We start from the raw sequence: 25,801 nt of genomic DNA, 5'->3' as shown, positions 1-25,801 counted from the left end.
CCAAAATGGTCAAAGGCCTGGAAACGATGCCTTATGAGGAACGGCTAAGGGAGCTGGGCATGTTTAGCCTGGAGAAGAGGAGGTTAAGGGGTGATATGATAGCCATGTTCAAATATATAAAAGGATGTCACATAGAGGAGGGAGAAAGGTTGTTTTCTGCTGCTCCAGAGAAGCGGACACGGAGCAATGGTTCCAAACTACAAGAAAGAAGATTCCACCTAAACATTAGGAAGAACTTCCTGACAGTAAGAGCTGTTTGACAGTGGAATTTGCTGCCAAGGAGTGTGGCGGAGTCTCCTTCTTTGGAGGTCTTTAAGCAGAGGCTTGACAACCATATGTCAGGAGTGCTCTGATGGTGTTTCCTGCTTGGCAGGGGGTTGGACTCGATGGCCCTTGTGGTCTCTTCCAACTCTATGATTCTATGATTCTAAGAACCTCACAAGCCTTTCTCGCACTGATGCATACCGTATTTTTCGCTCTATAAGACGCACCAGACCACAAGACGCACCTAGTTTTTGGAGGAGGAAAACAAGGAAAGAAATATTCTGAATCTCAGAAGCCAGAACAGCAAGAGGGATCGCTGTGCAGTGAAAGCAGCAATCCCTCTTGCTGTTCTGGCTTCTGGGATAGCTGCCCAGCCTGCATTCGCTCCGTAAGACGCACACACATTTCCCCTTACTTTTTAGGAGGGAAAAAGCGAGTCTTATGGAGCAAAAAATACGGCAATCTGCAAGAAATCCGTAAGGGTCGTCGGCCCCCATTCCCACCTGCTAACGTCGCGTTATTGCTGTTCCCGAAAAGAAAGGGAAAAAAGCTCCTTGCCCGTTGCAAAAAAATAAAAATAACATAGCGCATCCGCCGCAGAAGAACGATATAAGCAAATGCAGTCCATTCTTTTGTGCGCCATGGCTGATGTTTTTCAGAGAGCGGTTTGCAGATGAAGACATGTGGGTACCGCTCTTCCTTGCCTCACCAGCCCAAAGGGTCGGCGACAGAAGCGGCCGCCATGTCTTTAAGATCCTCGCAGCACATGGCTGCATTCAATGGCTTTTTTTAGCAAGGGGGGGAATTGCACTATTGGGCAACGGTGCGTCGAATCCAGCGAAGTCGTGGGAAACACAGAAAGAGATCTGGAGAGCGGGGCGATTTCTTTCCCTTATTTTTCTTTCTGCAAAGCGGCCCTCCCCGTAAGTCAGGTGGCGAATGGGGGGGGGGAGAGAAACAAAAGATGCCGTTTCCTCGGAATCTGACCTGAGATTCTGTCTCTTGGCTTGCGGCGTAATCCATTTGGGGGGGCCACGACGGACGGAGGGGGAAGGTGGCCCTAACTGCATCCCTTCTAAGTGAGCGAAGCACTAACCGCAGCGTTTTGCAGCTGGGAGTCGGTGCGTGTGATGGCGATGCGATTTCGAAACAGCTGGAGCAGGGAGACCTGTGTACTCTTTAAGTAGCTGTGGTTGGGCGCAAAGGGCTGGGGGTTTCCCCCTCCGTAGGACATAGAGTTTCGCGACTGTAGGGAAAGAAGGGGGACAGAAACCAACCCCACACAAAGCCTTGCCCATTTCCCCAAGTGGCTAAAAGTTTTACCTGTGACTACCTCTCTAACCTACAGTGACCGATTTCCCAGCTTGCGCCAAATTAAAAACGGCAGAATACCTGCAATTGATTGTGAATTTCCCCCCCCCCCGCCCCGAAAAAAAAATCTGGCCTAAACTCTCCCTGCTTCTATCCTATTCACACAGCAAATTAAGAAAAGGCAGCGGCAGGTGGGTGTTTAAATTCCATCCTTGGCATAGCTACTGCAGGCTGAAGTCCTTATTGCAATAATTTTGTCCTTTTTTGAGAGAGAGAAAGCACGCACCGGTCTCTTTCACGTGTTGCAAAGGCGAGGCGAGGTCTCCTCGGCCTTTGTTTCCCCTGCCACTGAAAATTATAAAAAAATAAATAAAAAATCATGGATTTTCCAGAACCATCCCTTCTCGCCCCCACCCACCCCCAGTCTGCTTTTTTACGAGCACCGTCAGGAAAAGCAAAAACAAAAAATAATCCCCTTGTTTTCATTTTGTTTAGTGCAAGATATGTTGACCATGCATGGACATTGCTTCAAAACAGTGTCTCGTCTTCTCTCAACCGCTTCCTGGTACTTCAAATTCCACCTCTGTTCTTTAAGCAGAAAAAGGGAAGGGGGCTTGTTCTGTTTTACTGGGCTGATTTTACCGGCGGGGAGAGGTGAGAGGCAAATAGGAGATTAAAAAAGGTAAAGGGACCCCTGACCGTTAGGTCCAGTCGCGGCCGACTCTGGGGTTGCAGCGCTCATCTCGCTTTACTGGCCGAGGGAACCGGCGTACAGCTTCCGGGTCATGTGGCCAGCAGGACTAAGCCGCTTCCGGCGAACCAGAGCAGCGCATGGAAACGCCGTTTACCTTCCCACCGGAGTGGTACCTATTTATCTACTTGCACTTTGACGTGCTTTTGAACTGCTAGGTGGGCAGGAGCAGGGACCGAGCAACAGGAGCTCACCCCGTCATTGCGGGGATTCGAACCGCCGACCTTCTGATCAGCAAGTCCTAGGCTCTGTGGTTTAACCCACAGCGCCACCCGCGTCCCTCAAATAGGAGATTATTCATCTCTAATTCAAGAGCCCGCAAGGGTTACGATGAGGACTAGCGACATGGCTGGTTTTGCAGACACCCTGTTCTGAAATCACTGGAATAAAATTTGGCCAATGCAACATGAAGCAAAGCTGAGGCTATGAATTCGCTCCTCTTTCCAGATTTTCAAACGCAGCCTTTGAGGGGAGGTACTTAGAACAACCTCTCTGTTTTAAGGCAGTGATTTACTTTGCCAAATACAATATACTGTTTGCTGTTAGAGCGAGGTGGGGGAAAGAAACACAGACCCGAGATTTAACATTACCCATCATTCCTCATGTTGAGTGGAGGGATTTGAGGAGCAAATCTGAGCTGAGGTTTCACATCCTGTAAAAATCTGCCTCAGGAAGGATGTAGAGTAGCTGCAAGACTAAGAAGTGGGGCTCAACAGCCCCTCAAAACACAAAGGGGGGTGGGTTACCTGGAAGGAAGGGACACAATCCGACAGGACTCTTGAGAGTCAGGACAGACCTTGTTCTCCTCATAGAATTCCCCCAAACTCACTGTTTGTGGGCTCCCCTCCCTAGCCTAAAATAGAGGGTTGCTTGAGACCCCACAGATTTTTGCCCACAGAGGGGGGGTGGAAGGGGGTCCTCTCCTCCAAAATGCAACAAAAAGCCCTTCAGAGAGACTGCAGGAACAGCTCTGATAAGGGAACTGATGGAGTTGGGGAGGAAGCCATGTGGCGCCAGTCAACGACCGCACCCCAAAAATCTGCAGACATCCCCTCCATTTTGAGGTTCTTCTGCCTCTGGCGGTCCTGAGTTGGACCGTGCCTCAAACGCGTCGGCCGCCAGCGGTAGCCGAAACCGGGTACCAAACGTGACCCATCCGGAACATCAGAGATATTGGGGGAAGGGGAACCTTTCACCTCTCCTTTTCAGGTTGCGACCTCAGCAAGCTGCCAAATCGAATCTCCCCTGACTCCCCCAAGTGCCACCACCGTGGCCAAATGGTGGACCCGCTGGAAGCCCCTCGCCTGCCCCAAATCTGCTTGAAGAACCGACCGGCGACCTAATTCCTCCTTTCTCTCCCTCTCTGTCCTCTCTCTCTCCCCAGCCCTCGCCTGGAGGTAGGGGGACGGTTAGAGTTTGTGCCCCGGACCCTCGTCCTCCGCCGCCGTTCGGATCTCCGGTTCCTCCTCGGCCTCATCGTCCACCAGCCCGTTGAGGTGCGATCTCTGAGCTGCGGGTTTCTCGTCCGCCGAAGTCCCGGGCCGTGGCTGCTGCTGTTGCGGAAGAGGGGCTGCGCCGTTCCCCCCTTCCGACTTGCTGAAGTTGAACAGTTTGCTTGGGTTGAAAGGCTTGGTGGGCGACTGGACCTTCTCGGTGGTGGCCTCCCGCTTGGTCTCCGGGGATTTGAGGAACTTGAAGCTGAGGAAGCCGGGCAGTTTGTTGTCGGTGCCGGTGGGGGATTGGGGGGAGCGCGCCCCCGACGTGCTGCCGCCGCCCCCCGCGCCACCGGACAGGAATTTTCCCTGCAAGGGGATGATTTGCTTCAGTTTCATAACGTTGTTGGTGGCCAGCAGGGAGCTGGGCCTTTTGGGCTTCTCCGAGCCGTGGCCTGAGCCCCCCGGCCCCTTCCCTTTGGGCTGGCTCTTCTCGTGGCCGGTCTCGGGACCCCCTCCGTCCGACTTGCCCTCCTCCCGGCCGCTCTCCCGCTCCTTGCGGGCGTGGTATTCGGCATGGCGCTGGCGTTCCTCCTCCTCTCGCTTGCGGCGCTGCTGCTGCTGGAAGTGATGCTGTGCCTGGCGTTCGTGTTTCTGCGGAAGGAACAACACAGGGTCATGTTTCGTGTTTTTAATTCACATAATTCAGGGGCATGGGTGGCGCTGCGGGTTAAACCACAGAGCCTATGACTTGCCGATCAGAAGGTCGGTGGTTCGAATCCCCGCAATGACGGGGTGAGCTCCCATTGCTCTGTCCCTGCTCCTGCCCACCTAGCAATTTGAAAGCACATCAAAGTGCAAGTAGATAAATAGGCACCGCTCTGGCGGGAAGGTGTGTGCAAAACCAGGCATGTTGCTAATCCTCATCATAAACTCTTGCGGGCTCTTGAATTAGAGATGAATTATCTCCTATCTGAGGGACGCGGGTGGTCCTGTGGGTTAGACCACAGAGCCTAGGACTTGCCGGTCAGAAGGTCGGCGGTTCGAATCCCCGCGATGGGGTGAGCTCCCGTTGCTCGGTCCCTGCACCTGCCAACCTAGCAGTTCGAAACCACGTCAAAGTGCAAGCAGATAAATAGGTACTGCTCCAGCGGGAAGGTGAACGGTGTTTTCGTGCGCTGCTCTGGTTTGCCAGAAGCGGCTTAGTCCTGCTGGCCACATGACACGGAAGGTCGGCCAGTAAAGCGAGTTGAGCGCCACAACCCCAGAGTTGGCCACGACTGGACCTATTGGTCAGAGGTACCCTTACCTTTACCTAATATACATTCTTTACAACAAACAATTACAAAATAAGCAGACAACTCCAAAATAAAATCATATGTAACAAAACCGTAAGTCTCATGTTTACACTGGTCTCCTCTCTGATACCTTTACTTAATATTTCTTGCCGCTTTCTGCTTTACTTATAGAATCTTTATAGAAATTTTAATCTCTTAAATACTAAACCGATCTTTAACAATTTCAATTAATCCCTTCCAATCCCTCCCCCGCAACCCAGCAGTTCCCTCTAACCGCGTGAGATACTAGAATGATTAGAATGCAGAACCAAATTTCTTGAATTCGCGGCGATGGCAAAATTAACAGCATCAATTAGAGGAATGCCCTCCCATCAGATGTCAAGGGAATAAGCAACTATCTGACTTTTAGAAGACATCTGAAGGCAGCCCTGTTTAGGGAAGTTTTTAGTGTTTGATGTTTTATTGTGTTTTTAATATTCTCTTGGGAGCCACCAGAGTGGCTGGGGAAACCCAGCCAGATGGGTGGGGTATAAATAGTAAAATATTATTATTGTTGTTCTTGTTGTTTCTCTTTTTCGGAGGGGAGGTGTTTAACCTAAATGCAGAGCATGCGCCACTCTGGCCAGACAGTCTGCGGGCAGGGAGGGTCTCATCCTGCGTACCAGATGGAGCTGGTAGACAGGCGCCCTGGATACAGAATTGACCTGTGCCTCCATGGATGGCGGTGAGTCCAAAATGAGCCCCAGGCTGCACACCTGGTCCTTTAGGGGCACAGTTGCCCCATTCAGGACCAGGAGGGAGTCCTCCACACCTGTCCGCCTCCTGTCCCCCCAAAACAGTACTTCTGTTTGTCAGTATTCTGAGTTTACCCTTGCAGCACATTCAAAGCCATCCCCGGGGTCAAAAGAGCTTGTTCCTGAGTAACCGCGTGTGACTGGGCCAGACTCACCTTAAAAGCCTCTCGCCGCTGGTACTCCAGTTTTGCCATTTCCTCCGCCACCCAGCCGGGGATGTCCGGGATAGCCACTTGGATGACGTACTTGAGCAGGAGGGCAAAATGCTATGGGGAGAAAACAGTGGGGTGAGAAGGGCTGAGGTCTACAGCTCCCTGGGCATAAGACATCGCCATTGCTGCTATTGTCTTGCTTTCCAACACCTCCCCATGCGAAACCATGGTTTGCCGGAGTCTTGCGAACCATGGCTTTTTAGAACCATCGTTTGCTGCATAGCTGTCAACTTACAGATTTGAAAATAAGGGGCCGGCAGCCTCGGAAATAAGGGACCAGCAGCCAAAATAAGGGATTTTCCAGGCACAGGTATGTTCAACTTCTGAGCCCCTCCGAGCCAAAGGCAGAAAGCCCAGCCAGCAGCCAAGCAAAGGCTAAAGTGGTGGTTCCCACAGCGCAGCAACCCGGCAAAGGGGATGCAGCAAGGAAAACCACCGTCACCTCTCCGCTGGGAAGCGCTGAGCAAAGGCGATTTGATCGGCACAAGGCATGCAAGCTCCACCCCCCAGTCGTTCTTAGACTCCTTATTTCGTGAGCAACGCAGCCAAGCAACACAGTTGGAGCCTCCCTCCTCCCTGGCTGGCAGGGAGGGAGGGAGAGGAGCTGCTTCCTTTGAAACCCGGGAAATTTAAGGGACATCATCAATAAGGACAGCAGCGGGACACAGCACTGGGATAAGGGACTTTCCCACCAAATAAGGGACGGTTGACAGCTATGGTTGACAGCTATGGTCCAGGACCTCTTCTGAAGGCCGGCGGGGGGCAAAAGTCTTTGCTCCCCCCTGCCTGCCTTCAAAAGCCCTCCGGGACAGCGGAGAAACGCGCTGCGTTTCTCCACCCTCCCGGGAGGGCAGGCGGGGGGGGAGCAAAGACTTTTGCCCCCCGCCTGCCTTCAAAAGCCGTTCGGAGGCTTTTAAATCGCCCCGGGACAGTTCCGGGGTGATTTAAAAGCCCCCGGGAAGGCTGGCAGGGGGGACAAAGACTTTTGCCCCCCGCCCGCCTTCGGAAGAGGTCCCGGACCTCTTCTGAAGGCTGGCGGGGGGCAAAAGTCTTTGCTCCCCCCTGCCTGCCTTCCCGGGAGAGCGGAGAAACGCAGCGCTGCGTTTCTCCGCTCTCCCGGGAAGGCAGGCGGGGGGAAGCAAAGACCTTCGCCCCCCGCCGGCCTTCAGAAGTGGTCGGGGGACAGACTGTCCCCAGACCTGGTCTGAAGGCGGTTTCCATAGGAACACATTACTTGATTTTTAATGCATTCCTATGGGAAACCGTGCTTCGCAAGACGAAAAACTCGCAAGATGAAAAGACTTGCGGAACGAATTAATTTCGTCTTGCGAGGCACCACTGTATTTCAGCTTGGGATAGCGGTCCGAAGGGGGATAACCGAGTTGGGTATGTGTGTGTACGGCAGAAAAGGGTTTACCTCCAGCACCACCACGGATATGATGGCCCCCTCTGGGCTGAGCCAGGGGAAGAGGCGTTGAAGTTGCCCACACTGACCGATCAAGTAGCAGTTCACCACGATGGCTAGGACACCCATGGCTTCCATCACCTTCTGCAGAAGGGAAAAGAAGGACATTTTTTTCTAAAAGAGACTAGCAATTTTTGGCAGAACCCCTGCTGGTTACCAGAACAGCTACGTAGCTAAGAACTTGCTGCTGAGATTGCTTATTTCCTCCTCCCAACCAACCCGTTTTCCTTTTGTGTCGTGGCTTCGTAAGAGTTATAAACCTGAAGTCAGGGACTGTTTCGTTTGTGGGGATTTTTATTGTTATTATTTTAATTTATACCCCACCCATCTGGCTGGGCCTCCCCAGCCACTCTGGGCGGCTCCCAACAGGATATTAAAAACACGATAAAAAATATGACATTAAAAACTTCCCTAAACAGGGCTGCCTTCAGATGTCTTCCAAAAGTCAGGTAGCTGTTTATTTCCTTGGCATCTGGTGGGAGGGCTTTCCACAGGGAGGGAGCCACCACCGAGAAGGCCCTCTGCCTGGTTCCTTGTAACCTCACTTCTCTCAGGGAGGGAACCGCCAGAAGGCGCTCAGAGCTGGACCTCTGTGTCCGGGCTGGACGATGGGGGTGGAGACGCTCCTTCAGGTCTACGGGGCCGAGGCCCATGAACAGTATCGGAAGGAAGTTAAAGCATGAATTCTAAGCAATTCACCTTTTTTTTAGAAAAATGGTTTTATAAAACTTTGGCCAGTGTGGAAGAAGGGGATAGAGAGAGAGGGAGGGAGGGAGGGAGAGAGAGAGAGATCACCAATAATACTGGAAGTCAGGGTCATCCGTTGTAACGGACTTGCCTGGAGATTTGGGACAGACGGAACGAACAACTTGCTCCATGGAAGAAGAATAAATTTACAGAAACTGCTGCCTCAGGACACAGCCTTGGGTTCGGCAGGTGAATGCGAAGTCACAGGGAGTGAGGTGAGGCCCTAATGGATGGCTATGACAGTTAAATGGAGCCTCCAGGTATAGAGGCCATCTGGCGCTGTGGGTTAAACCACAGAGCCTAGGACTTGCCGATCAGAAGGTTGGCGGTTCGAATCCCCGCGATGACGGGGTGAGCTCCCGTTGCTCGGCCCCTGCTCCTGCCAACCTAGCAGTTCGAAAGCACGTCAAGTGCAAGTAGATAAATAGGTACCACTCTGGCGGGAAGGTAAACGGCGTTTCCATGCGCTGCTCTGGTTCGCTTAGTCCTGCTGGCCACATGACCCGGAAGCTGTACGCCGGCTCCCTCGGCCAGTAAAGCGAGATGAGCGCCGCAACCCCAGAGTCGGCCACGACTGGACCTAATGGTCAGGGGTCCCTTTACCTTTACCTTACCTGCCACTCCCCGATGCTTTCCACCCGCTGGCCAAAGGGACGTTGGAGGCCTGTGCAGAGCTTGAAGGCATCGCTCCGTATCTCAATGATGTTGTTGATCAGGGCGCATGTGGCGGCCAGAGGGAAGGCGGACGAGAAGAGGACCACATAGCCAAACTGGATGAACATCTCCTGGTAGTCTTGGAAAGTGTCCTGGATCGGGGGGGGGGAGAAAGAGAAATGGGGGGGGGGTGTATGAGAGAGAGAGAGAGAGAGAGAGAGAGAGAGAGAGAAAGAAAGGGAGGGGATTTGTTTGCAAGAGAGAATAACAATAATGTTATAACCGTATTTTTCGCTCTATAGGCCGCACCTTGTTTTAGAGGGAGAGAACAAGGGGGAAAAATTCTCCCCTTCTCTGCTCAGCGCCCCTTCAGCGAAGCGGCAGGAGAAACGGAGCCCCTTCCGTTTCTCCTCCCGCTTAGCTAAAGGGGCGCTGCGCAGCTCTCCCTCTCTGCTGAAGCCAGGAGAGTCTTGCTCTCCTGGCTTCAGCAAAAGGAACCCGAAGCCTTCGGAGTGAAGTAGGAGTTCCTGCTGCGCTCCGGAGGCTTCAGGCGGCTATCCCTGAAGCCTGGAGAGCGAGAGGGGTCAGTGCGCACTGACCCCTCTCGCTCTCCAGGCTTCAGCGAAAGCAACGTGTAGCCTCCGGAGCGTGGAGGGAGCTCTCCCTCTGCGCTTCGGAGGCTTCGCGTTGCTATCTCTGAAGCCAAGGAGCCTGCATTCGCTCCATAGGACGCACACACATTTCCCCTTAATTTTTGGAGGGGGGAAAGTGCATCCTATAGAGCGAAAAATACAGTACATTGATGATGACTCCTTCGTTTCAACCGGCCTCGTCCAAGGAGGACACAGCTGGATATGTTATAATACAGTCATACCTTGGGTTACAGCCGCTTCAGGTTGCGTTTTTTCTGGTTATGGACCGCCGAAACCCAAAAGTACTGGAACAGGTTACTTCTGGGTTTTGGCGGTTGCGCATCCACAGAGGCGCTAAATCGCACTTTGCGCATAAGCACCGAATCGTAATCCGCGCGTGCGCAGACGGCCCCCTGCTGAAAAAGTTTGCTGACCCCTGTTCTTGCCTGAGACGACTGGGTTATTATCTCTCGTTCATTCCTGAGGTCCCCAGCCGCTTTTCTGTCCCATAGCTGTCAACTTACAGATTTGAAAATAAGGGACCAGCAGCCTTGAAAATAAGGGACCAGCAGCCAAAATAAGGGATTTTAGTCAACCAGCTGAAATACGAAGTTAAAAGGGACCAGATAATTTGGGAGAGCAGTTTTTAGCTCCTCGTTTTCCAGAGGTTGCAGCTCCTGACACCAGCTGAAACACTGCAATTAAATAATTACAAGCAGCAACCAACTAAGTCCGAGCTATGAAGATGCTGTTGCAGTTCTGTATCTTTTCTCTCGTGCTCCATCTGCAGCTCTCAGTTCCATCAGGTGGGGCGGGAGGAAGGGGGGGAATAGCGCCCGAAGTAAACCCGCAGATCAGACCATGTATGCTAGTCTACCACTACAAATCTATGGGAGAAGCGCTTGCGGTCCTTCCCTTGTAGCCCTTGGAACACCTGCCCGCGCCTCCGCCTCCTCCTCTTCTTCCTCTCTCTGAACTGTTTTCTCTATGGTTGCCCTCGCTCTCCTCTCAAGGCTCCTCAGTCCCGGCGGGAAGGGGCTCCCAGGGGCCAAGGCTGGTGAGAGGAGGCCGGAGGGGGGCGGGACGGGCAGCCAAGCAACACAGTTGGAGCCTCCCTGGCCGGCACGGAGGGAGGGAGAGGAGCTGCTTCCTTTGAAACCCGGGAAATTTAAGGGACATCATCAAGAGGGGACAGCAGCGGGACACAGCGCTGGGATAGGGGACTTTCCCGCCAAATAAGGGACGGTTGACAGCTATGCCCTGTCCGTCCCCCCGTGCTTCACCCCGATGTGCCTTCCTTTCCTCTTCCTCCTCTGTGCTGCCCCAAATGCCGGTTTGCTCACCTCGTATTTCTTCATGCAGCTCTCTACCTCGGCCTGGGCCAGCTGGGCGGCGAAGACCTCCTCCGGCGGGTCGATCCAGGAGCTCCTGCTGGGCTTCCGCCCTTCCTCTCCCTCCTCGCCTTCCTCGCCCTCTTCCAGGGGGTTCCTGGCGACGCGTGGCCTCCGTGCCCTCATGGTCACCGCCGGCTCCTTGGCTTCCGGCGCTCCCCGCAGGGGGCTCCCGGAGGCCCCGTCGCTCTCGTCGTCGTCCTCGCACAGCTCAAAGACGGAGGCCGGGTCCATGCCTTTCTCCACCATGGTGGGGCTGCCTTCCTCCAGGAAGCTGGCCCCTTCCTCCAGACCCGGGTCGCCAGCCTTGCGGTCGGCCTTCTCGATGAAGCTCACCTTCTTCAACTTCAGCCCGCAGTCAATGATGCTCTCGTCCTCCGAGTCGGAGTCTTTCCTCTCCTCGTCCTCTTCCTCGGGGACGCCGCAGCCGCCGTTGAGGCATTTCTTCTCCCCGCGGGGAGCCCCCTCCGGACCCTCGGCCGCCTCCGGGCCGTGGCCGGCCGGGGGGTCCCCGCCATGCCGGGGGGCCCGGTGGTGGGCTCCGCGGGGCCTGGCCGGGGCACACTTCTGGGCCAGCAGGCGAAGAATAGTCTGAGCCGCCTCTCGGAGGTTCTGTGCGCTCAGGTCCCCACGCTTGAATTTGCTGTAGAGGTGCGGCTGAGAGACCTCCTTCACGTTCTGCAGAAACTGGCGGGTGATGAGGAGAGTCGCCAGCATCTGTTGGGAGGGACGTGAGGAGAAGAAGAAGGCTGGTCAGCGAAAGGACAACCTCGAGAACGTCCTTCCTTGGGTGGCCACCAGACCCGGATGCTTGAGCTGAGATTTCTGCAGGGGTGTGTGGATTCGATGACCCCCAGGGGGTCCTTTCCAATGCTATAATTCTAACTTAAGAGGAGCCCTGTAGCGGGAGCTGGGCCAAGCCCAAGGAGGCCCACCAAGCCTAGACTCCTGTCTTCATAAGCGGCCAAGCAGACCCCCCCAAAAAAGGGAAGTCCCTAGAAAGCTACAGCCTTCTCCCACTTTTGTTCTAAGGTAGACTGGCCATGTCCATGGAGGCTCAATTTAGGAATAATGAGAAGAGCCCCGAGGCAGCTGAGCTGGGCCAGAGGGGGCCCAATACGTCCAGCCTCCTGGTGAACCAGGATATGAGAGCTACAGCCTTCTCCCACTCCTGTTCTAAGGTAAACTGGCTATGTCCATGGGGGCTCTATTTAGGAACCGTAAGAAGAGCCCCTAGGCAGCTGAGTTGGGCCTACCTAAATCCAACCAAATGAACCAACCCCATCCTCCCAATGGGAACCCTAAAATTAAGAAGGGAACGCACAAACATCCTCTCTCTCCTCGCTTGTGATACCTTGCGACTATTTGGAGATATTAACTCCCTCCAAGAAGGGATGCGGGTGGCGCTGTGGGTTAAACCACAGAGCCTAGGACTTGCCGATCAGAAGGTCGGCGGTTCGAATCCCCGCAATGACGGGGTGAGCTCCCGTTGCTCGGTCCCTGCTCCTGCCCACCTAGCAGTTCGAAAGCATGTCAAAGTGCAAGTAGATAAATAGGTACCACTCCAGCGGGAAGGGAAACGGCGTTTCCGTGCGCTGCTCTGGTTCGCCAGAAGCGGCTCAGTCCTGCTGGCCACATGACCCGGCAGCTGTACGCCGGCTCCCTTGGTTGGTAAAGCGAGATGAGCGCCGCAACCCCAGAGTCGGCCACGACTGGACCTAATGGTCAGGCGTCCCTTTACCTTTACTCCCTCCAAACCGTCCAGGTTTGGGAGCATTGCTGCCGCCTTTGAGAGCAAGCTGTAAGCTGCCTCCTAGATAGGGGAACGGATGCCCATGTCTCCCTCGTGCGAGACGTTGTCGGGGTCTCGAACGGCACGACCCTTGACCCTTGGGCCCTAGGTACGTTCCCGTAACAGCACAGGCCAACCAATATGAGATTAAAAATCAGGTCTTTCTCCCAGGCTCCCCACTCCATCCCTCTGCCTTTTCCACTCCCCCCAAGACCCCAGCCCAGCGCTCCTACTTTGGGGACAGCCAGCTGCCAACAGAAGCTCAACAGGCCCTTAAAGGAGATGAGGCAGAGGTGGAATTGGAGAATGACGGTGGGAAGGAGGGCGTCTCTGAGCTGACGCACGAGGCTTTGGAAGAGGGAAAAGATGAGCAGGAGCTGAGGAAGGCGGAGGGCCGACAGACGGACAGAGGGAGAGAGAGACACACACAGAGAGAGAAAATGCAAAATCAAAACCGAACCAAAAAACGATGCAACGGAACGAGAAGATGAAGGGTTCGAAGTGGCGGGCGACCCATATTGGATGCGTCAGCTGGGTTCTTTAAGAGGCTGATGGAAGCCCGTCAGGTTCACGTACCAGAGGGAGGATTGCGCCAGGCAGAGGTAGACTGCCCCTGTCCATGGAGGCTCCATTTAGGAATCGAAAATGAAGGAATGGGTTTCTGTGCGGTCAGTTTGAACCTGACCCAAAATCCCCATTTTCCTCCTCCAAGTGAGCATTTCTAAAATGCATTAACTTGAGCTTTTCAAGCTCAGGAAGCTTGAACTTGAATCGATGTATAAACAGAAAACCAAGCTGTATAAACAAGTGCTCAAAGCCCTCTCCCTTATCAGTCTGTGACGGCAATGAGTGGCCTTGGCTGTTCCAGTGGAGCAGTGGGTCTTATCTTACATCTGACCACACTCTGACGCACAGACTGAGTCCGGGAACAGCGCCAGGAGAGTTGGTGACCTTCTTACCCCAAGATAAGAGTGCCGGAACAGGAATACCCTTATATGGTCCAGAGTACAGGAAAAGGAACACACTTTTATGGTTAAGAGTACCAAAGCAGGAACATCTGTGATGTCAACCCGCTTGTATACAAGCTGACGTGGCTGGATTCCTGGGGAAGGGGGGAGAGGGTGCCTGGAGGATATACATACTGCATGAAATTTCTCATTTCTTTGGACTTGCTGTGGACTGACCACGCAAGTGCCTTCTGCTATCCGGATAGCAGAAGAAATGAGAAACCCATTCCTTCGAAAGAAACCAAGGCATGTTCTGCAGCCGGATCGGCCCAAAGGGGAGCCATCTAAGGCCGGATTCTGATCCTCACAGTCACCTAGATGCTTCCCCCCAAAGGGAAGCCCCCCCCCCCGAGCAGGGCCTGAGAACAACGGCAGCAATTTCCCCCCCTTGTGGTTTCCCAAGCAACTGATGTCGGGGAAACGGAGCAGTGACTGGAGGACATCTCTACTGTGGCTAGTAGCCCATTGATAGCACCCCCCTCTATGCATTTTCCTGGACCCCCCAAAGTGGGTTTCTGGTGTCATCATTGCCTCTGCGAAGCTGGCATCCGCCGGGGAGCGAGTGGAAAGCTGGAACGCTCTTATTGCAGCTCATGGCGGAGGAACAGCGATTAAAGCAGGAATTGGCGGATGCTAAGGGGATGTGCGTGGCGCTGTGGGTTAAACCACAGAGCCTGGGGCTTGCCGATCAGAAGGTCGGCGGTTCGAGTCCCCGCGACGGGGTGAGCTCCCGTTGCTCGGTCCCTGCTCCTGCCCACCTAGAAGTTCAAAAGCACGTCAAAGTACAAGTAGATAAATAGGTACCACTCCGGCGGGAAGGTAAACGGCGTTTCCATGCGCTGCTCTGGTTCGCTAGAAGGGGCCTAGTCCTGCTGGCCACATGACCCGGAAGCTGTACGCTGGCTCCCTCGGCCAATAAAGCGAGATGAGCGCCGCAACCCCAGAGTCGGCCACGACTGGACCTAATGGTCAGGGGACCCTTTACCTTGAGGGGATGGGAAGAAATTTGGTTCCGCTTGCACAACCCACCTGGGTTCCCTCTTCTAGAAACAAGGCATGGACCGAAATGCCGCAATTGTTCAAAATTGTCACTTTTCTGAATTTTGCAATTTGGTTCTCCAACGGGGGTGTGGAGTCAGGGGGGAGTGTTCATTAAAAATGCATATATCTGTGCAAATCACACACAGAAATTTGCTCTGTTAGGCAAACGGGCTTGCGAGTGCTTGGGCCAAATCGCGGAATACGGGAATGCAAGTATTAGGGTTAGCTTTTGTGATGACTTTTAAAAATACCGTATTGTTTGCTCTATAAGACTGACTTTTTCCCTCCTAAAAAGTAAGGGGAAATGTGTGTGCGTCTTATGGAGCGAATGCAGGCTGCGCAGCTATCTCAGAAGCCAGAACAGCAAGAGGGATTGCTGCTTTCACTGCGCAGCGATCCCTCTTGCTGTTCTGGCTTCTGAGACTCAGAATATTTTGTTTCTTGTTTTCCTCCTCCAAAAACTAGGTGTGTCTTGTGGACTGGGGCGTTTTACACAGCGAAAAATGCGGTACTTGATTCACAGACTGAAATGGGAAGATGGAAGATGGAATCCAGAAGGAGGGAAGTGAGGGAAGCCAGAGAAACTGAAATGGGGGGGTTCCCACCCTCTTCCCCGGTCCTCACAGCTTCGGGCACTGTGACCTAATAATAATAATAATAATAACAATAACAATAATTTTATTATTTATACCCCACGAATCCCGTACCTCCTTGAGGCGGTCCATGTCTTTGAGGTAGAATCCGATGTAGAAAAGACTTAGGTATGAATTTACAAACTGAAACTAGAGAAAAAGAGAGAGGGGTGATGTTATATATATATATATTTACTGCGCTGCGCTCCCCAACTCCTGGGGCCTGTCCCCGGTTAACCTAACTTGGGAAGGCTACATTAAGTGTGGGATATTTATTTTATTTTTTAAAAATAATTTTTATTGAATGGTTTTATGTTACAAAAAACAATACAGCCATACTACCACTAAATATAATTGAGAAATAAAAATTACATACATCGATATTTAGTTTGTTATTTGTTATTTACCGTCTTATTTCCTCCAAAACATTGCATACAACAACACACATATGTGCAGACACCCACACACTCACACAAAATGATAATAATGAAAGTAAATATTTTTTTCCTTTTTAGCTTCCAAAATTTTTTCTTCAACTTTGACTTCCTGTCAAGCCCCTTTGCATATATTTTATCTTACATTTGAATGTACACAAAACAATAAACCTTTCTCTATAATTTTTATAATACATTCTCAAAACATAATAAATCCTTAACTGTTATCCACCTCCTTTTAGTTCCTTTATCACTCGAATGCTAGCATGGAGTCAAAACTATTATTGTATTTTTGAACATATCTTCTATAACCATCCCGCTTTTCCGCAAATTTTTGCTTTGAGTTTCCTCTGAGTTTACTAGTCAATTGAGCCGAATAAGTGTGGGGTATTTAAAAGGCACATTTCCTGTAAACTTGCTAGAGAGGAGTCTCTGAGAGACACTTCTGTTATGCCCTGACAGGCATAACTATAGATTCTCCAAACTTCCCTAAACAAGGCAGCCTTCAAATGTCTTCTAAAAGTCAGATAGTTGTTTATTTCCTTGACATCTGGCGGGAGGGCATTCCACAGGACGGGTGCCACCACCGACAAGGCCCTCTACCTGGTTCCCTGTAACCTCGCTTCTCGCAGGGAGGGAACCGCCAGAAGGCCCTCGGGAGATGGACCCCGGTGTCCGGGCAGAATGATGGGGGTGGAGATGCTCCTTCAGGGATACAGGGCTGAGGCTGTTTAAGGCTCTCAAGGTCAGCACCAACACTTTGAATTGTGCTCAGAAATGTACTGCTGCCTCCTCCTTTCTCCCTTGCTCTCTCTCTCCCCCAGCCTGCTGTCCAACAGGTGAAGTAGGACAACGCAGCCCACTTCTAGCTGCCCCCCGCACCAGCGAGGAAGCCAGCCAGGTTACAGCCGGTTAGCAAAGGCGCCTTTTGCTGTCTCGACAAACTGTCAAGCCCACTAGGCTGTTGGGGCTCCCCAGACTGCTGTCCAACAGGTGAAGTAGGACAACACAGCCCACTTCTAGCTGTACACACCACCAGTGGGGAAGCCAAGCAGGTTATCGCAGGCTCTTGTTCCTGTCTTGACAGGAACCCACTAGTTTGACGCACCGGACTTGGACCATCAGGTCCACTGAGGCCAGTAATGTCAACACTGGGTGGCAGCAGCAGCCCTCCAGGTTCCCGGGGACTGAACCTGGTACGTTCTGCATGCAAATCAGTGGCTCCCTCCACCGTTCCCATGTGGCAGCCCAACCGTTGCACCCGGGGAGCCCAAACTCACCAAGACCATTTTGATGATGAGGTGTTTTTCGTAGGCACTCTGCAAGCGGTAATTTTCTGCAAGGAGAGGGAAATGTCATGTTTAGGATGTCTATCTCAAATAAAGACGGAAGAAAGGAAGGACGGAAGGAAGGGGTGGAAAGAGAGGGAGGGAGGGAAGAAGGAAATAAGGAAGGAAATAAGGAAGGAAGGGGGGAAGGGGAAAGAAAAAAGGAAGGAAGGAAGGAAGGAAGGAGGGAAGAAAGAAAGAAAGAAAGAAAGAAAGAAAGAAAGAAAGAAAGAAAGAAAGAAAGAAAGAAAGAAAGAGGGAGGAAGAGAGAGGGGGAAACAGAGAGGGAGGGAAGGGAGGGAGGGAGGGAGGGAAGGAAGGAAGGAAGGAGGGAAGGATGGAAGGAGGGAGGGAAGGAGAGAGAGAGAAAGAAAGAAAGAAAGAAAGAAAGAAAGAAAGAAAGAAAGAAAGAAAGAAAGAAAGAAAGAAAGAAAGAAAGAAAGAAAGAGAGAGAGAGAGAGAGAGAGAGGGAAGGAAGGAAGGAAGGAAGGAAGGAAGGAAGGAAGGAAGGAAGGAAGGAAGGAAGGAAGGAAGGAAGGAAGGAAGGAAGGAAGGAAGGAAGGAGGGAGGGAGGGAGGGAGGGAGGGAGGGAAGGAAGGAAGGAAGGAAGAAAGGGGAAAGAAAAAGGGAAGGAAGGAAGGAAGGAAGGAAGGAAGGAAGGAAGGAAGGAAGGAAGGAAGGAAGGCAGATCCCGCAAAGAATTCACCCATGTCGTTCAGCCAGTAGGCGATCTTCTTGTAGACTTCGTCACAGGCGGTGACGATAACGGCCAGCACAATTTTTGGCAGGAAACGCACGATGCGTGGCAGCTCCTTAATGCTCAGCACAAATTCCTGGCGAGGGAAGAGAGAAAGTGGGGGTCTGCGCAGGGAGGCAACGAGGAGGGTCCCCCCCCGAAAAACTTGCTGCTCGGAAATGCCTTTAAAAACCAATACCGTGCGCATAAGTGGCACCTCTAGATACAAACTTTTTGGGGTACTTATGAACCCCCGGAACGAGTTAAGTTCGTACCCGGAGGGTCCACTGTGTATGGCAAATAAATAAGCTGAGAGATTTGTCCAGAGAATGGTGGGAGTGTAAAAAGGTGAAAGGCTTCTGGGAGATGATATATGATGAATTAAAAAAAATGTTGAAATATACTTTTATTAAAAAACCAGAGGTAGGTATTGTTGGAAATGATATAAATAGGAAATATTGTAAGCTCTTTTTATATGCAGTAACGGCAGCAAGAATATTATTGGCCCAAAAATGGAAGCAAGAAGAATTACCAACAATGGAAGAATGGAGAATGGAATTAATGGACTATGCAGAACTTGATAAATTAACAGGAAGGATCCGAAACTGGCGGGACCAGAAGTTTACCAAGGACTGGAGTAAATTTACGCATTATTTGAAAAGTATATGCGATGATCAGACAACGTTTGTAGGTTTGCAAGAAGCTCTGTGAAGAATTAATAGCAGAAATTTTGTAAAAATGAAAAAAGAGAGAGGATATGTTTCTAATTAAGGCAATATTAATTAGGGAATGGGTAAAAAGTGAATAAGACGGAGGATTATCAGAGGAGCTGATGGAAGTCCAGTAAGAATGTACTGGTGATAAAAAAGAGAGAGAGAGAGAGAGAGAGAGAGAGATTTGTCCAGAGAAACCGAAATGGATCCAGTTACTTCTTGTAAAAATAAGAAGAAAGCAACAGATAGGTTTAATTAATGATGATGATGACGACAAACCCTTAATCTGTCTCTACGCAGCAACTTCCTCCCGCGAAAACCTCCTCCCCTCCGAAAACGCCCGGCCTTCCCCGCTCACCTGTAGCTCGAAGCAGCCCAGCATGGCGAGGAAGACGAAGGAGAGGCAGAAGAGGCAGACTGGGAGGCTGACCAGGCACTGGAAGAGCAGCCGCTTCCAGGGCGGGTAGTAGAACTCCTCCGAGTTGGTGACAGGGCTCACGCGCTTCACCCCCTGCGGGCGGGGAGAGGGGTCAGCAAGGTGGCGGCCGCAGAGAGCTGCCTGCCCGGAGGAGCGAGGGAAGATTGTGGGCCCGCTTGCAGCAGGGCGAGCTCAGGCCCCTGGGGGGCGGATGCGGCCCCCGGAACCTTTATATCTGCCCCTGGGGGTCTCTTTAGGAACCTCGGGAGAAGAGGAGTGAGTGAATGTGGCCCCCGAAACCTTTCTATCTGGCCCTGGAGGGTCTCTTTAGGAACCTCAGGAGCAGATGGTTGAATGTGGCCCCCAGAGCCTTTCTATCTGGCCCTGGAGGGCCCCCTTAGCAGACTCAGGAGCAGAGGGGTGATTGCGGCCCCTGGAGCCTTTCTACCTGGCCCTTGAGGGTCTCCCTAGGAACCTCAGGAGCAGAGGGGTGATTGCGGCGCCCAGAGCCTTTCTATCTGGCCCTTGAGGGTCTCTTTAGGAACCTCAGGAGCAGGGGGGTGAATGTGGCCCCCGAAGCCTTTCTATCTGGCCCTTGAGGGTCTCCCTAGGAACCTCAGGAGCAGAGGGGTGATTGCGGCGCCCAGAGCCTTTCTATCTGGCCCTTGAGGGTCTCCTTAGGAACCTCAGGAGCAGAGGGGTGATTACGGCCCCTTTCCATCTGGCCCTCGGCAGACTCCTTAGGCCACACCCTCTCTCTTAAGGGAGGGAGGGGGGTGGTCTGGGCTTCCCCACAACATTCTCTCCCCTGCCCCAGTTCCCAGGGCTGGATCCGGTGCTGCCACTGACCCGGAACTGCGGCCGCGGCTCCTCGATGGACTCCGCCGGCGTGTCCAGGGTACCCCATTTGTAGGCGAACTCGGCCCCCCGCCGCTTCCACTCCTCCAGGAACAGGGTGGACCAGATGACGTTGAAGATGGCGAAGATCACACAGCAGACGTCCCGGCTGGTCTGGTGGGGGAATAAAGGTAAAGGTAAAGGGACCCCTGACCATTAAGTCCAGTCGTGGCCGACTCTGAGGTTGCGGCGCTCATCTCGCTTTACTGGCCGAGGGAGCCGGCGTACAGCTTCTGGGTCATGTGGCCAGCATGACTAAGCCACTTCTGGAGAACCAGAGCAGCGCACGGAAACGCCATTTACCTTCCCACCGGAGTGGTACCTATTTATCTACTTGCGCTTTGACATGCTTTTGAACTGCTAGGTTGGCAGGAGCAGGGACCGAGCAACGGGAGCTCACCCCGTCGCGGGGATTCGAACCGCTGACCTTCTGATTGGCAAGCCCTAAGCTCTGTGGTTTAGACCACAGCGCCACCCGCGTCCCTAATGATTAGTAGTTTGCATCAAATATTTACACCTATTAGTATTTCATGTTATAACAAGATTCTTGAGACTAGATTATGAGTCTTTGTGAACCATGTTTCGAAAGGAACATTTATTCTTGCCAAACACCAATGTGTTTGCATCATTAAATTTGCTATGAATACGAAAAACATTTTAAGTTAGAGCTTAATAATTATTCCACTATTCACATCCTTCTTCTTCATTGTATTTCAGTTCAACAATTACTTTGATAAAATACATATTTTGCCATGTGCAAATGGCTTTCGATACCTATTAGGTCCAGAAATTACCATATGTAGTCCCAGATGTTTTCGGGACTACAACTCCCATCATCCCTAGCTAACAGGACCAGAGATCAGGGATGATGGGAACTGTAGTCCCAAAACATCTGGAGGGCCGAGTTTGCCTGCCATATAGCATATATTCAACACAAAAACACAGCGGCAATTTGTTGTTGACAAAGGACAGCTGGACATATAAAAGGCCCCATTCCCTGCAATAGCAGAGGGCCGCATCAAACTGAAATCTGGCCCTGCCTCCCTTGTTATTTTACTCTCTCTTCCCCTCCCCTGTTCTATAGGTAACCCGTCCTCACCTGATCGTTCTCCGTGAAGGTGTAGAGAAGGGAGCCGAAGACGGCCGGGTAAACCATGGCCGACGTATAGAAGCCCAGCCAGGCGAAATACATGGCGATTTTCACGCCAAAGTAGTCACAGATATCATCTGGGGGTGGCAAGATGAAGGAAATAAGAACATAGCTGGAGCAAAGTTAATTCAGCACCCTGTTCTATTATCACAGACCAGTTCCAGCCCACATACAATATCAAGGAAGTCATAAAACACAATAGGGATACATTTGAATTTGCAATTGGGAATAACAGGGACAATACAGATATAGCAACAGTTAAAAATATATATGAATTAAAACTTAGATTTAGAAGATGCAATCCTGCGTGAGGAATGGGAAAGCCTACACCCTCCAGATATTATTATTTCTATTATTATTATTATTATTATTATTATTATTATTATTATTATTCTGCCCATCCTGTTCTTTTATTTTGAAGATGCCTTCTTGCCTGAGGAAATGTACCACCTCTCTTTTTGCTCAGGAATGGGGAAGGCTATATCCTCCAGACAGCAACAACAACATAATAACAATAATAATTTATTATTTATACCCCACCCATCTGGCTGGGTTTCCCCAGCAACTCTGGGCGGCTTCCAACAGAACACTAAAATGCAATAATAACCTATTAAACATTAAAAGCTTCCCTAAGCAGGGCTGCCTTCAGATGTCTTCTAAAAGTTTGGTAGTTGTTTTTCTCTTTGACATCTGGTGGGAGGGCGTTCCACAGGGCGGGCGCCACCACCGAGAAGGCCCTCTGCCTGGTTCCCTGTAACTTGGCCTCTCGCAGTGAGGGAACTGCCAGTAGGCCCTCGGTGCTGGACCTCAGTGTCCGGGCAGAACGATGGGGGTGGAGACGCTCCTTCAGGTATAACAATTTTTGTTGTTGTTGTTGTTGTTAATATACTGCCCACCATGTTCTCTTATTTCAAAGATGCATTCCTAGATGAGGAAGGGAACACACCTCTCTTTTTGCTCAGGAATGGAGAAGGCTGTACCCTCAAGATATCATTCTTATTCTTATTCTTATTATCAGTGCTTTTTTCCTTTATTTTGACTCAAGAAAACAACCATTTTCTAGTTCAAATGGGGGAAAATAAATACAGCAAATGGAGAAAAGTACAAAGATTAACAAAATTGTTTAGGGGTAAAAGCTTACCCCTCTGTACACCCCAGGAAAAAAGCACTGGGTATTATTTCTATTATTATCATTACTATTATTATACCACCCTTCATCAAAAGAACTCAGGATAAAAACACAAGATAAAAACACAAGTAAGTAGTTAAAAACAACAAAACAACTCCCCCCAAAAAACAAAATACCGTATTTTTCGCTCTATAAGACGCACCAGACCACAAGACGCACCTAGTTTTTGGAGGAGGAAAACAAGAAAGAAAATATTCTGAATCTCAGAAGCCAGAACAGCAAGAGGGATCGCTGCGCAGTGAAAGCAGCAATCCCTCTTGCTGTTCTGGCTTCTGGGATAGCTGCGCAGCCTGCATTCGCTCTATAAGTCGCACACACATTTCCCTATACTTTTTAGGAGGGGAAAAGTGAGTCTTATAGAGCAAAAAATACGGTACATTTGAAAAGCTGTAGAATATCAATCAGCCAAAGGTCTGGTTGAAGAACGTTTTTGCCTGGCACCTAAAGGTGTAAAAGGTAAAAGGTAAAGGACCCCTGGATTCTTAAGTCCAGTCAAAGGCGACTATGGGGTTGTGGCGCTCATCTCACTTTCAGGTCGAGGGAGCCGGCGTTTGTCCACAGACAGCTTTCCGCGTCCTGTGGCCGGCAGAACTAAACCGCTTCTGGTGCAACAGGACACCGTGTCAAAAACCAGAGCGCATGGAAACACCGTTTACCTTCCCACCGCAGTGGTACCTCTTTATCTACTTGCACTTGTGTGCTTTCGAACTGCTAGGTTGGCAGGAGCTGGGACAGAGGAACAGGAGCTCGGTCTGTCGCAGGGATTCGAACCGCCGACCTTCTGATCGGCAAGCCCAAGAGGCTCAGTGGTTTATTAGACCACAGAGCCACCCGCATCCTGAGAGAAGGGGGAGAACGTCTCTCCTTAGATCAGGGACAGGGAGGGGAACCTGCGCCCCCCCCCAAGTGATCTTGGAACAGGAGGGAGACAGGGAAGGATGGAATTGCATACCCAAAGGTTGCGGTTCGCAAATGGCTTGGACCCACGATTTCATCAGCCGGTTGAGGATCCGTTGCTCGTGGATGGGGAAGACCTGCTGGAGAATGCCGCGGGCAGCCAATTCGGGAACTGCGGAGAAAAGAAAGGGGGCGCAGGAGTTGAGCGGTGCACGGGTGCCACAGATTTCCCCCTTCGACCCTGGATGCCCCAACAGCAGCTACCAAAGCTCCAGTCCTTTGCAATTTAAAAGTTTAAAAACAGACCTACTTTGCCCTGTCGGACCCCAAGAGTGGAATGAGCTTTTGGGGTGGGTGGGTGGGCAGGCAGGCCAAGCCCCCTCCTCAGAAGTGGTACCTCCCCCAGAAAATGTCTGCCAAATGGATGAACTAGTAGCCTCGAAGAAGAAGAAGAAGAAGAAGAAGAAGAAGAAGAAGAAGAAGAAGAAGAAGAAGAGTAGTAGTAGTAGTAGTAGTTTGGATTTGATATCCCGCCTTTCACTCCCTTTAAGGAGTCTCAAAGCGGCTAACATTCTCCTTTCCCTTCCTCCCCCACAACAAACCCTCTGTGAGGTGAGTGGGGCTGAGAGACTTCAGCGAAGTGTGACTAGCCCAAGGTCACCCAGCAGCTGCATGTGGAGGAGCGGAGACTCGAACCCGGTTCTCCAGATTACCAGACTACCACTCTTAACCACTACACCACACTGGCTCTGGCAGAAGGACAACAATGGCCAAGTTATGTTTCCTTCTTCCGGTTGGGCTCCTAGCTGGTTGGTGTTTACTGACTTTAAACTGAGCTTTATTTCTTGGTTGGTTATTTTATGTAATGTGAAGGTAAAGGGACCCCTGACCATTAGGTCCTGTCGTGGCCGACTCTGGGGTTGCGGTGCTCATCTCGCTTTATTGGCCGAGGGAGCCAGCGTACAGCTTCTGGGTCATGTGGCCAGCAGGACTAAGCCGCTTCTGGCGAACCAGAGCAGCGCACGGAAACGCCGTTTACTTTCCTGCTGGAGTGGTTCCTATTTATCTACTTGCACTTGGACGTGCTTTCGAACTGCTAGGTTGGCAGGAGCAGTGACCGAGCAACGGGAGCTCACCCCATCATTGCGGGTATTTGAACCGCCGACCTTCTGATCGGCAAGCCCTAGGCTCTGTGGTTTAACCCACAGCGCCACCCGCGTCCCTTTTATGTAATGTAGAGACAGATAGATATATAACTCTCCTCACTGTGGTTCCCAGAGTAACGTAAAGCAAAATCTCAGAGCTAAAGTTAGACGAAATACATGGTGCCAATATCACAATATATGTTTCATTTGGAAATTTACGTGCGATTGAAACTTTTTTTAATACAGTGGAACATTGCTTCTTGAACTTAATCCATTCTGGAAGCCTTTTTGACTGCCGAAACTGTTCGGAAACCAAGGCGCGGCTTCTGATTGGCTGGAGGAGCGTCAGACGTTCGGCTTCCGAAAAACGTTCGCAAACTGGAACACTTACTTCCGGGTTTGCAGCATTTGGGAGCCAATTTGTTTGACAACTAAGCTGTTCCAGAACCAAAATACCACTGTATTCCCTGTTATGGAGATGGTCATGATTTGGAGAGGGGCGGCAAAGTAAAGGATAAAAGCATCTAAATTTGGGGATATCAAACCTGCCCCCCGCCCGCTGGAGTTAACAAATTTGTAATGGCTCCCCTTTCAGAAAAGGGGGGTGGATTTGGCCCAGGAATTCTGCCTGCTGTATCCTACTCAATTCCTCCCTTACTTTTTAAAAGGTGCACACATGACGGAATATTCCAGGGTTTTGTGGCTCTTTAAAACGCCGCTGAATTTCAAAAGCAAAATGGGAAACTCCAAAATTCAGAAGACCCAGCAAAGGATTCTGTTTGGTTGCTCGGACAGCGCACTGTTATGTACTGAAGTTCTCACCCTGGGCCAGCAGGGGGATACTATAGATAGTTATGCAAATGAAGGATCGAAAGTGACGTTCAGTGATTGGATAGTTTTAGAAGGTTGTTACAGTAACGTTGTACTGGAGCTCTATATGAGCAGGCTGACTGAACCCTTCAGCTCAGTTCTGTCCTGGCCTGTGAATAAACTAGAGCTGTTTGAAGAATCACTGTGTCGTCTGATATGTTTACCCACAACTTAACACGCACAAATCTCAGTTCAGCTCTTCCTTCAGACAGACAGACAGACACCACTCAATTTCAAATTTCAAAAGCAAAATTGGAAACGATCCGAAATTCAGAAGAGTCAGCAAAGGATTCTCTTTGGTTGTTCTGACGGTACACAAATCTCAGTCCAGCTCTTCAGGCAGACAGACAGACGCCGCTCCACATGCCCCGCCTTCTGGCCCCAATCCCCACTCACCGATTGGCTGGCCTTCCAGGAAGTGGATGTTGTGCAGAGCCTCGCCCTGTTTGGCCCGCAAGTTCTCCAGCCAATACCTGATGATGCTCTGACGTTCCTAAAAGAGGGGAGGGGGAAAGCAGTGAATGGACCAACCGGGGTCACCAGCCCATAGCTGTCAACTTACAGATTTGAAAATAAGGGACCAGCAGCCTTGAAAATAAG

At 51.2% G+C, this 25,801-nt stretch overlaps 1 protein-coding gene across 2 annotated transcripts in view; it reads right to left on the bottom strand.

Annotated features, from left to right (window-relative positions):
* Positions 1–2,051: 2,051 nt before the first annotated feature.
* ANO8 (anoctamin 8) overlaps positions 2,052–25,801 on the bottom strand; it is a 45,134-nt gene continuing 21,384 nt past the window's right edge. Inside the window, exons 5-18 of one of the 2 annotated variants that reach the window (XM_081895445.1) lie at positions 25,598–25,694; positions 23,242–23,358; positions 21,050–21,177; positions 19,903–20,064; positions 18,994–19,146; positions 17,893–18,019; positions 17,139–17,194; positions 15,500–15,574; positions 12,978–13,121; positions 10,905–11,669; positions 8,890–9,081; positions 7,481–7,612; positions 6,007–6,117; positions 2,052–4,413 (exon numbers count right to left, since the gene is read on the bottom strand). In XM_081895445.1, the coding sequence (XP_081751571.1) occupies positions 3,736–4,413; positions 6,007–6,117; positions 7,481–7,612; positions 8,890–9,081; positions 10,905–11,669; positions 12,978–13,121; positions 15,500–15,574; positions 17,139–17,194; positions 17,893–18,019; positions 18,994–19,146; positions 19,903–20,064; positions 21,050–21,177; positions 23,242–23,358; positions 25,598–25,694 (2,937 nt within the window). In that variant the 3' untranslated portion in view covers positions 2,052–3,735. The remainder of the gene's footprint in view (positions 4,414–6,006; positions 6,118–7,480; positions 7,613–8,889; positions 9,082–10,904; positions 11,670–12,977; positions 13,122–15,499; positions 15,575–17,138; positions 17,195–17,892; positions 18,020–18,993; positions 19,147–19,902; positions 20,065–21,049; positions 21,178–23,241; positions 23,359–25,597; positions 25,695–25,801) is intronic. The other variant, XM_081895444.1, reaches the window with a different exon arrangement.

This window comes from Podarcis melisellensis (assembly GCF_964234715.1).
Source record: "Podarcis melisellensis genome assembly, chromosome: 18".
Classification (NCBI taxonomy): Eukaryota; Metazoa; Chordata; class Lepidosauria; order Squamata; family Lacertidae; genus Podarcis; species Podarcis melisellensis.
Note: the sequence above shows the minus strand (reverse complement) of the source record. Positions and strands in the feature narration are given on the sequence as shown.